Here is a 12729-nt window from a genome sequence, read left to right as displayed (position 1 = left end):
AATGTGTGTGAAATCTTATGGGACTTAACTGCTAAGCGCCGGCCGGAGTGGCCGTGCGGTTCTAGGCGCTACAGTCTGGAACCGAGCGTCCGATACGGTCGCAGGTTCGAATCCTGCCTCGGGCATGGATGTGTGTGATGTCCTTAGGTTAGTTAGGTTTAATTAGTTCTAAGTTCTAGGCGACTGATGACCTCAGATGTTAAGTCCCATAGTGCTCAGAGCCGTTTGAACCATTTTGAACTGCTAAGGTCATCAGTCCCTAAGCTTACACTCTAAATTACCCTAAGGACAAACACCCACACCCATGACCGAGGTAGGACTCGAACCTCCGCCGCGACCAGCCACACAGTCCATGACTGCAGCGCCAGAGACCGCTCGGCTAATCCCGCGCGGCAGTCACCCTACACTAACCTGTCACATTAATGTGACTACTTTGTATGCTCGACGTCAACGTACAACAACCACTCAAAGGCGACAGGTGGCACCACTAGCAGTGGACGATATATAAAGCGTGTCTGAGGGACGCGGGAAACAGTGCAGTTGTCGTAATACTGAAACGTAGCGATTTATCTGACGTCCAGGAGGGCTTGATCATTGGCTTTCGGGCCTGGGGTGGAAGCATTTGCGGAAAGGCTGAATTTGTAAACTGTTCGCGTGCTGCAGTAGTTAAAGTGCACTGTGCATGGGAAAATGGCGCTATCCAGAACCGGCACAGAGTCAATTGTGGTGCATCACGGGCTATAGATGACAGGACTGGACTACGGCTTCGCAGATGTGTTGAGCAGCTGACCACCCAGATGAACCAAGGGGCTACCAACAGCAACAGTGTCTCCTCGAAGAACGTTCAGTGAACGTTGCTGCGTAAGGGTCTTCGCGGCGGGTGCCTGGCTCATGCACCCATACTGACTGCAGTTCATCGGCGGCGAAGGTTGGAATTTTTGCGCCAATGCCGCAACTGCGCAACTGGATGTCCACTGAGCAGTGACAGGTGGCCTTTTCGGATGTATCACGTTTAGTGCTCCATCAGGCAGATGGTCATTGGCGTGTAAGGCGTGAAACGTGGGATGATAGTTTTGTGAATATGGCCTGTAAACCAGTTGTTACCAAAAATACAGACGCACTGCATCATACACGGAAAGTACTCACATCAACGAGTTTGAGTCATGGGCTGGATATATTCTCACAACGAGTCGTAAATATGAGTAAACTACATAAATATTAGATCAGTGAAAGCAAAATTTTTCTTGTACTCTGTGAGGATATGGGACCCGAATACCCGACTTTTTTGTACTTCCGTCACTCGCGATGGCTCACTGGGATAGTGTATCGCCTCATACATTCCAAACAAGGCTACATATGCACACTGTTCTTGAAACATAAAAACACTAGTACGTCAAATACTCTTTTGAAAAAAAAAAAAAAAAAAGATTCAAATGGCTCTGAGCACTATGGGACTTAACTTCTGAGGTCATCAGTCCCCTAGAACTTAGAACTACTTAAAACCTAACTAACCTAAGGACATCACACACATCCAAGCCCGAGGCAGGATTCGAACCTGCGACCGTAGCGGTCGCGCGGTTCCAGACTGTAGCACCTAGAACCGCTCGGCCACCCCGGCCGGCACACTATTTTGAAACTAATGTTTTCAACTAGAGCATAATTTGGTGATACCTTGATAAATCCCCCTGCAGGTGAAAGTACCACGCAAATTTGAAAATTAATGCATGAAATTTCCTCTTTTAGAAGAAATAACAACTACTGAAAATATAAATTACTGAAAATGTTTGTAACTGCTGATGGAAGTTGCTCTGTCTTACAATGCAAATCTATTATGGATCATTTATAGGCAAGAAGAAGAAAATATATACAATTGACTTGCAACAGTAACTGAAGATCAAATTTCAAAACGGATAACTTCATTACTTCCGGGCAGAAGTACAAGATAAATATACGATACTCAGCGGAAAACTCAACGAATATTAATACGATTAGCTATATTATATTTCTGAGACACAAACTTTTTCTTTTTTTTTTTTTTTTTTTTTTAGCGGTCACTGTAATAAACAGCGAATATCATAGAAAAATTAACGTGAAACATGAAATGGTGGGGTAGATGTATCCTGCCTGTTTCTGATTTGGAAAGTTGTGTAGCGGACAACAAGCCCATCCAGCCCATTAGTTTTCTGTAACTATATTTTATTCCGTTAATTAATTGCTATATTAATAGCCAACTTTATCAATAAATTGTTTGCGAATTAAAAATAACTTTTCTAATTACCATACTAGATTCTCACTCTACAGCGAAGTGTGGGCTTGTATGAAACTTCCTGGAAGATTGAAACTGTGTGGCAGACCGGGACTCGAAACCAGAACCATGCCTTTAGTGGGCGAATGTTCTATCGAGTGAGCTATTTTTATTTATTTTTCCTATATGTCTTTTTGGGCTCAAATACAATGAATTGCAACGTTGTACAAGTACTGACGTAGAGCTTAACCTTTCATCAACATATCCTTGAAATAATTTACAACAAATAAGTAAGTAATTAATTTAAAAAACTGATAAATACCAGTGTACATTTTATACCCACAATAACATAATTTCCTTAAACAATGCAAACAGATTTTAACTTCTGCTTGCAGAATGTTTCTCTGTATTATGTTGATATGTTGTCTGAACTGATTTGTTGCTGTAAATAAGAGAAATTAAGCTGCAGAATTACAATAATTTCAACAGAATGTGTTTTCCTGAAGTACAAATGTCAGGTGAAAACTCTCAAATTTATGTTAATGATATGAATTATTTGTTCAAATCCTTCTGTACATGAAAATTATTTGTCCAAATTCTTGTTAAACTGTATACAAAGTCGAATTGGATGTAGAACCTAAAACATAATTTTGTTCGCTTTCTCACAGACATAAAAGCCATCATTACACCAATCAATACTTCTGACTATCGCATTTTCATTTGTAGTACCAAAACAACCTGTATTTTAAATCGATGGTCTTTCTGATTTTATATGATTTTTTCCAGCTGTCTTTTCCACCAGGTAGCTGTAATACTGACTTGAATGCGAGCTGTTTATCGTCGTTTGCATTTCTTAACCTGTCACGAATATCACTCGCAGACAACTGTGCATTGACGCTTTACCCCCGGATGAGACCTGAATCTCCAATATTGCTAGACACTACCCGTGACCCGCCTTAGCAACTTTACTTTCGTCAGTACATCCGCATTTACCCGCAAAGGCAAAGATTCCGATTTCTATCCCGTTGCAGCACACAGTTTTAATCTGTCAAGAAGTTTCACGTATTCTAATTAATAATACTAATATATTTTCACTGTAATCCGACTAACTTCGCACTTCAGCTGCCTCACACAAACCAACGTTTTTACTTGCAGCTCCGTGAAAAACCTCGTATGTATTGAGAGTGCTGGAAACCAAATAAAGTTTAGGAACCATTGTTGTAAATAGCAGTAGTAATTGTAAATGTGTTTAACGTGTGGCAAGCATCGTGTCCGGCGCTGTGCTGGAACCAGTCGCTACATACACAGGCTGCGACCACTGCGTGATACCCTGGTGCGTTACACGACTCAAGAAGGCGGAGTATCGGTTTTAGCCAATAAATGAGCTAGAGGAGCATTATCAAGATGTCCGGTAAAATCGTTGCATCGTTTTGTACTTGGGTGGTGTGTAGGCAGCACAGCATACTGTAACAGACACAGGTATGTGCTCTTGCATTTTTCTAGATGAAGTAACCGTACGTCTCCTCAGCCACTGATAGATCTCTGAATAGGAGGGTTACGTACATTTTCACACAGCTGTCCGAAGTTACGGTTTGGTAGGTGAAGAACGGTCCAATAGTGTGTTGGATCCGCCTGGTAGTCGATTTCTCCGCACACCAAGTAGGCCGTGCGGGCAGCCGCATCGCCAGGAGGAAGTGGGCATACGGCTTCGGACACCGGGATGTTTCCTTGTATGGCCGGGGCTGTTTATCACGGAGGTACACGTCGGCTTCACAGCGTCTGCGGGGCGACAACCTCGCCGACAGGTAACGTGTCTGTCGCAGTAAGAAGCGTCCCCAACAGGGCACCGTTTTGCCACATCAGGTCACGTGCCCTCGCAGCGCCAAACGGATGCTCACCCTGCTTGGCTATTTAGGGCACTGATGGACTGTGCTAAATCAGTTAAAGTCTGCGCCTCAAGTCAGCAGTACCAGCAGCTCCTGTCTGGGACCAAGAGCAGTTTAGTGTCAGTGCTCCAAGCAGCAGACCCAAACTAGTTCATAGTGATCTTCACCAACGGTATATCAGTCACCATACGCAGGCACTATCGGCCCAGTAACGTCCCAGAACTTCACGCCAACGCCTATCACGACTCTTAGGTTTGCCGCGTAGGCACATAACAGACGATATTACAGGATAGATATATCTGTTGCACGAGGTCTGTTCAAAAAAATTCCGGAATTTTGTCCGCAACATTTTTCTGAGTTTACCTTCTGTTATTGTGCATGATCTCCTTCGAAATACTCCACAATTGATGGACCGCTCCCAACGCTCATTCCACTTCCAGAAGCAGTGTTTGTACGCCTCTTGCTGGATCGCGCGAAGCGCTGTCTGCGAATTTTCCTTTATCTCGTCTATCGTTGCAAATCTTCGTCCTTTCAATGGCGTTTTAACTTCATAAATAAAAGAAAGCTCGCAGGGGGCCACCCCTGGAGAGCACGGAGGATGATGCAGCACAATGATTTCGTTTTTTGTGCATTAGTCACGCACCATGAGAGATGAAAGTGTGGGTGGGTTACCGTGATGCAAGAGTTATGAATTGTCTCGCCACATTTCAGTCAATTTCCTTCTCACATTTTCTCGTCGGCGTCGCAACACGTCCCGAACGTACCATCGATTAACAGTTTGTCCCTGTGGCACGAATTCTTGAAGAACTAGTCCTTCAAAGTCAAAGAAAACTACCAGCATATCGTTGACATTTGACCGGACCTGATGAGCTTTTTTTGTCTTGGAGAACCCTTCTCGACCGTGAAGATTGAACCTTGGTCTCAACACCCATGTCTCATCACCAGTTATGATTCTCTTAAGGAACACCTCGTTCTCATTTGCGCGATCCAGAAGCTCTTCAAAGATTGCGAGGCGCAGGTCTTTCTGGTCTTCACTAATGAGTCTTGGGACGAACTTTGTGGCAGCACGATGCATTCCAAAATGCTGTGTCAGGATTTCATGACATGGTAAAACTGAAATGTTACGTTCTTCTGCAATCTCTCGGACAGTCAGTGTTTGATTGGTGCGCATAATTTCGTTGACGTCCTCTACACGAGCGTCGTCGGTAGACGTCGAAGGGCGTCCTGAACGAGGGTCATCTTTAAGTTCCGTTGGGCCATTTTTAAACCGCGTGAACCATTCGTAACACTGAGTATGGCTTAAGCACTCATATCCGTAGACTTACTGCATCGTTTAGTGTGTCTCCGTGAAGGTTTTCTCGAGTTTCACGCAAAACGCATTGCTCCTCTAACTCTGCCATCTCTAAATTCGCAAAATGTGCGACACAACGATCTACTCAGTACAGCACTGAACAATAACTAACAGACGTTCAACAATGAAACTTTTGGCAGCTACACAATAAACACAGGTGTGTGCAGGGATGACAACCCTATTTCGCGCCAACACTCCACTGACGCGGAATTACGAATGTTCCAGAATTTTTTGAACAGACCTCGTATGTGGTTGCGTGGATATTCATCCACGTATTATTGGTTATTAAAGTTATTCATTTAAAAGTGTGTCCGATCACTCCTCAGTTCAAGAATACATTATGCAGATTGCAGTCCTGTTTCCATTTCATGGCCACGCTGCTGATTATCAGAGCTCCGAAACTGATTGTTCTGAGAGTTCATTTATCGCAGTGAGCAAAGCCGTGCTTCATCTGAAAAAGTGTAATTCAGGATCAACGTCTCTGTCGAGCACATACTGCAACAGCTAGTGACTGAAGCATTCTAAAACCGTCAGTAGTTCAATGCCATTACTTTGGAAGCTTTCAGTTTTAGTTTGTCCACAATTCTGTGAGCACGTGACACCTACACTAAAATTCGAAATGCTAAATGATTTAATGATTTTCTCGGACACCTTTTCAAGACCGCTTCTAACTCATCTGAACGGCTGAAACCGATACTCCAACTGCCGAAGTCCGAAAAATGCCTGGAGCATCATGCAGCGATGGCTGCCTGCCTTCAGGAGTACTGGTTTCCACCGAGCATCAGACACGGTGCTGGTGTCACAAGCGAACACCGCTCTGTATAATATGTGAGATGGCTGCAGGATTGTCAGAACGAGGTCACATATCACACAAATAAAGTGAGAGGAAGAGTCGTACCTGGACTTCCAGCCCGTGGTAGGCGACGATGAGGCCGAGCAGGATGACGGTCGACACGGAGATGAGAGTCTTGAGCGCCGTCGAGTAGAAGGACGCCTGCAACACAGCGCAACCCGCCTGTAAAAACACGGCGAGGCCGGCGCTGAGTGATGGTCTGGCTGCCCTGGGGCGCGCGCGGCTAGCTCAGCAGGTGAGGGGAGCGGAGGCCCGGCATGCACTGCCCCTGCGGCGCGGGTCACATGCACGCAAGCGGCGGCGGCGGTGGCTGCATGCTTCCTCTGCGGGATGCGACTCACCAACGCTTCCAAACTGCTCACTACCTGCAGTTCCGTGGAAGTTCATTTCAAGGGCAGTATGATAAGACTTGCGAAACTCTAATGAGTAACCACGCTGTGAAAAGACTGACTAAATGCTAAATATGAAGCACGATTTATATGAGACAGAAGCCTAAGTGTTTCAAAGAGGCGAGAAGGAACTGGAAACGTGGTTATGGAGGAAACTAGGGGGTATTAACTGGGCACACGGGATAAGGAACAAGGTGTTCATAAGACTAGATGAGGAGCACAGAAACCTCTTGGACACTATAATGAAAACGAGAAAAAATTGGTGAGGCCACCTCTTGAGAAGACAGTGCTTATTCCGGCAAGAAGCAGAAGGGATGGTAAAGGTAAAGAGAGAGGCACGAAAAATAAGGCATCAACTTACAGAAAGTGTCGTCTAAGAATATGATTGCTATGTGGAAGCGAACTGAAGAGAAAACAATGAGGCAGGCAGAGCTGTAGAAGTACTATGTTTGGACCTCCCACAAGTTAGACATGATTTGTTGTTGTTCTTGTTGTTGTTGATGTGGTCTTCAGTCCTGAGACTGGTTTCATGCAGCTCTCCATGCTACTCTATCCTCTGTAAGCTTCTTCGTCTCCCAGTACCTACCGCAACCTACATCCTTCTGAATCTGCTTAGTGTATTCATCTCTTGGTCTCCCTCTACGATTTTTACCCTCCACGCGGCCGTCCAATTTTAAATTGGTGATCACTTGATGCCTCAGAACATGTCCTACCAACCGATCTTCTAGTCAAGTCATGCCACATGCTCCTCTTCTCCCCAATTCTATACAATACCTCCTCATTAGTTGTGTGATCTACCCATCTAATCTACATTTTATATCCTCTCTACTTTGACCATCATCAGTTATGTTGCTCACCAAATAGCAAAACTCATCTACTACTTTAAGTGTCTCATTTCCTAATCTAATTCCCTCAGCATCACCCGACTTAATTCGACTACATTCCATTATCCTCGTTTTGCTTTTGTTGATGTTCATCTTATATCCTCCTTTCAAGACACTGTCCATTCCATTCAACTGCTCTTCCAAGTCCTTTGCTGTCTCTGACAGAATTACAGTGTCATCGCCAAACCTCAAAGTTTTTATTTCTTCTCCATGGATTTTAATACCTACTCCGAATTTTTCTTTTGTTTCCTTTACTGCTTGCTCAATAAGCACAATAACATCGGAGAGAGACTACAACCCTGTTTCACTCCATTCCCAACCACTGCTTCCCTTTCATGTCCCTCGACTCTTATAACTGCCGTCTGGTTTTTGTACAAATTGTAAATAGCCTTTCACTCCCTGTATTTTACCCCTGCCACCTTCAGAATTTGAAAGAGAGTATTCCAGTCAACAGTGTAAAAAGATCTCTGTAAGTCTACAAATGTTAGAAACGTAGGTTTGCCTTACCTTAATCTATTTTCTAAGGTAAGTCGTAGGGTCAGTATTGCTCACGTGTTCCAGTATTTCTACGGATTCCAAACTGATCTTCCCCGAGGTCGGCTTTTATCAGTTTTTCCATTCGTCTGTAAAGAATTCGCATTAGTATTTTGCAGCTGTTATTAAAGTGATAGTTTGGTATTTTTCACATCTGTCAACACATGCTTTATTTGGGATTGGAATTACTAGATTACGCTGTGAAATAAGGACAAAGCTACAGCCAAAATAAGCCTATTCGAAAGTGCAAATCTTTTAATATATGTCGCATCAACGTTTGCTTCTGGGTATCATTTGACACTGCGTTGCTTCATCACATTCCTTGTAACATGCTTGGATCCTCCTCGGTATGCTGTCCACAAGAGGGTTGAGATGTTATTACTTGGGTTTGTTCCTCTCTTCGACGAAAATCCTTCTTATGAAAACCATTTTACTAATAAAGTCAAACACGTATTCATCCCGCAGACAGTTTATCTCTAAGGCATTTAATACTATATGTGTGAATTTCGTGAATCAACTGCTTTAAAAAATTGATATATGATTTACCATTGCTTCATATTTTGTCTCAAATACTTGCTCGTTTCTTCTTTCGGCTCCGGTTGAGAAGGTCATGTATTATTTTGTCGATACACAGTGTGTGCCAGAAACGTTGCGATGAACTTCTAGAGGAGGTGGAGCAGGCCGTAAGTATTGAGAACAGCATAGCAACACGCGGCCGCAGACGTTGCCATGCACTGCTAGGTGGTGCACACGAGGCTACTGGAGAGGAGGAATGTGAAGATTTTCTCATTCGAGCGCGAGTCAGTGTAGGAAGAGCATGGGGCGGTGTACTAACGGTGAATTTGCTCTTAATGTGTGGAATAACTGAGTGCACTGGAGAAACCGCTGGGCGCATTTATCGAGGAAGCTTCCCAGACCGACATCAACCTCATACAAAAGTTTTCAATGATAATAAGCCACAGTCACGCAATACGTTTTAAAGGAGTAAACCGCCAGTTGACTGTGTATTACTACATGTGTCTTCTGTACTATCCAGATTTTGACTTTTATGCCATTATCAAGAACAATAGCAAAACTTGTTAGACCATTATTATGTCATATCTGTCAACGCAGTCCACAACAGGTAAACAAGATTAACACGTCTTTAAGATGTAACTGTCAAAGAATGTCATGCGTTAGTCTTGTTTACTTGCTTCTGACTCTTAACAGACATGACATAATAATGGTCTATCAACTTTTAGCATTGTACTTGATAATGGCATAAAAGCTGAAATCTAGATAGTAGAGACATGTACACTACTGGCCATTAGAATTCCTACACCAAGAAGAAATGCAGATGATAAACGGGTATTCATTGGACAAATATATTATACTAGAACTGACATGTGATTATATTTTCACGCAATTTGGGTGCATAGATCCTGAGAAATCAGTACCCAGAACAACCACCTCTGGCCGTAATAACGGCCTTGATACGGATGGGCATTGAGTCAAACAGAGCTTGGATGGCGTGTACAGGTACAGCTGCCCATGCAGCTTCAACACGATACCACTGTTCATCAACAGTAGTGACTGGCGTATTGTGACGAGCCAGTTGCTCGGACACCATTGACCAGACGTTTTCAATTGGTAAGAGATCTGGGAATGTGCTGGCCAGGGCAGCAGTCGAACATTTTCTGTATCCAGAAAGGCCCGTGCAGGACCTGCAAAATGCGGTCGTGCATTATCCTGCTGAAATGTAGGGTTTCGCAGGGATCGAATGAAGGGTAGAGCCACGGGTCGTAGCATATCTGAAATGTAACTTCCATTGTTCAAAGCGAACAAGAGGTGACCGAGACGTGTAACCAACGGCACCCCATACCATCACACCGGGTGATACGCCAGTATGGCGATGACGAAAACAAGCTTCCAATGTGCGTTCACCTCGATGACGCCAAACACGAATGCGACCATCATGATGCTGGAAACAGAACCTGGATTCATCTGAAAAAATGACGTTTTGGCATTCGTGCACCCAGGTTCGTCGTTGAGTACAACATCGCAGGCGCTCCTGTCTGTGATGCAGCGTCAGGGGTAAACGCGGCCATGGTCTCCGAGCTGATAGTCCATGCTGCTGCAAACGTCGTCGAACTGTTCATGCAGATGGTTGCTGTCTTGCAAACATCCCCATTTGTTGACTCAGGGATCGAGTCGTGGCTGCACGATCCGTTACAGCCATGCGGATAAGATGCCTGTCATCTCGACTCCTAGTGATATGAGGCGGTAGGGATCCAGCACGGCGTTCCGTATTACCCTCCTGAACCCACAGAGTCCATATTCTGCTAACAGTTATTGGATCTCGACCAACCCGAGAAGCAATGTTGCGATACGATAAACCGCAATCGTGATAGGCTACAATCCGACCTTTATCAAAGTCGGAAACGTGATGGTACGGATTTCTCCTCCTTACACGAGGCATCACAACAACGTTTCACTAGGCAACGCTGGTCAACTGCTGTTTGTGTATGAGAAATAGGTTGGAAACTTTCGTCTTGTCAGCACGTTGTAGGTGTCACCACCGGCGCCAACCTTGTGTGAATGCATATCACAGCATCTTCTTCCTGTCGGTTAAATTTCGCGTCTGTACCACGTCATCTTCGTGGTGTAGCAATTTTAATGTCCAGTAGTGTAGTAATACACAGTCAAATGGCAGTTTACCCTTTTAAAAACCACGCCACAGTTTGTCTGTACGAGTACGGGTCATTAAGAAGATGAGGGCACTTCAAGCACCACAACGAGTATTTGTGGGCACCAGAAAACCCCCACGGCTAACGGCACCACACGATACAACATCGCATCACAGTAAATGTTTGGGCGGGTCTGGTCGGCGACTATTCATCGTGCCGTACTACTTTTACTAACCCGCTTGACCGCATCGAATTGTCAGACCTTTCTGGACCAAGTTCTTCCCGTCTCGCTTGAAGATGTCCCAGAACATGTGAGGCGCAGCATTTGGTTCCAACATGACGGGGCGTCTGCTAATTTTGGACTGCTTGTTCGTAGGCATTTAAACAGGACATTATCGCATCGATAAACCGGGCGTGGTGGATCAGTTCTGTGGCCCCCACGCTCACTGGATCTCTTTCTGTGGGGAGCTGTGAAGTCTCATGCATCGCGATTTTGTGCGGTCTGAAACGGATCTCGTCTGAAGAATCGTCTCTGCAGCTGCTACAGTCAAAGAAACGTCCGGTGTGTGTGACAGTCGTCGGCGTCGGGCGTGCGTGGCGTCTGACGGTGCGAACTTCGAGCGGGTACTTAGCATTCAAGCTGTATTCATCTTGTACACCATGCGTACTCATTATGCCCAATAATTGTTTCAAATGAATCATTCTCTTGTTTCCTTTCCAATCTTCGACCTGTGCTACCTCTTACTGCTGACGTTTGTGGCCATGTACTGCTATGCAGTTCTCAATCTTTATGATGCGTGCCACCTCCCCTAGAAGTTCGTCGCAACGTTTCTGGGACATTTTACATACGATAGTAAAATAATCATGAGATATTTAAAAATGCATTCTGTTTTATTTAGTAAAAGAATGACTAAGATCCTGCTCTACTAATTGCAAACTTTTTATATGACTTCGGCTTATTAAGTCAGTTGGAAGTGGTCGAGTTTGGTGACACAACAATTGCGCACTATCGTATGTACATTTACGTTTTTCGGAAGTCGAGCTTGCAGTCTATATTTTTAATGAAGTCCGATTATCATTGTAATTATCTTGCAAATCATTTACTGCACTGAAACTTATCATCATCATCATCATTATCATCATCATCATCATCATCATCAGGGTCCTGTGTCACCAAGCTTTATCAACGGCAACAACGGCTTTTGTGCCTATTTCAGTTTTTAAACTTCTATAGTGTTTAAACATTAGGCAAGGCAAGAGGATTTTCATTTCTACTAATAATTAAAAATATACAGCCCCATGCTATTATTATTACCCTCCTTTTGTCGTCAATGTGCCGTGTCCCACCGCTCGAATAATTAACATTGAAAGTCACAGCATTTTGTAGCATACAGTACGTCCTGCAGGCGTCTAGTGTGTAAGGAGCGTTCCTGAGAGAACGCACTGGAAGTTGCAAATGGTCCCAAGCGCGGTGAACTCAGTTCATGTAAGCAGATATCGCAATGCCATCTCATTCTAATATTAATAATTCCTGCCCCTTGGAGGAAGCGTCCACAAGATAGGCATCATGTGCTTATTCTTTATAGTCCCCAAAGGCGATCTCATACCCGAAATGTCGACTGTAAGACTGGCCGATAGGATATTACAGCCTGTCCCAGTATTGCGCCGCCTCAGTCTACATTGATGAGATGCGTCAGTCGTCCGTACGTGATGTTAACCGAGGCAACTGAGTTTGTGTTCATTATGAATATATTGTGAATAAAAGGGTCTGCATAGCTTAATGAATTTATTCATTTATCATACCGTGTCGGTTACTGCCATCATCAGGCATAAAAAAACTTAGGGCTTGCAAAGTAAGATTCAGTGTCAGTATTGCGAACCTATGCATAATCAGGGCGCTAACGTTTCGTGTTTCCAGATC

The 12729-nt window shown here is 44.2% G+C and overlaps 1 protein-coding gene across 1 annotated transcript in view; it reads right to left on the bottom strand.

The window, feature by feature from the left end:
• Nucleotides 1-11480, bottom strand: part of LOC124623078 (small conductance calcium-activated potassium channel protein) — a 234423-nt gene extending 222943 nt beyond the window's left edge. Inside the window, exons 1-2 of the mRNA XM_047148870.1 lie at nt 11415-11480; nt 6381-6476 (exon numbers count right to left, since the gene is read on the bottom strand). Coding sequence (XP_047004826.1) covers nt 6381-6476; nt 11415-11480 — 162 coding nt within the window. The remainder of the gene's footprint in view (nt 1-6380; nt 6477-11414) is intronic.
• Between the last annotated feature and the right edge of the window lie 1249 nt (nt 11481-12729).

This window comes from Schistocerca americana, chromosome 7 (assembly GCF_021461395.2).
Source record: "Schistocerca americana isolate TAMUIC-IGC-003095 chromosome 7, iqSchAmer2.1, whole genome shotgun sequence".
NCBI lineage: Eukaryota > Metazoa > Arthropoda > Insecta > Orthoptera > Acrididae > Schistocerca > Schistocerca americana.
The sequence above is the reverse complement of the archived record's forward strand: the minus strand, read 5'-3'. Positions and strand labels throughout refer to the sequence as shown.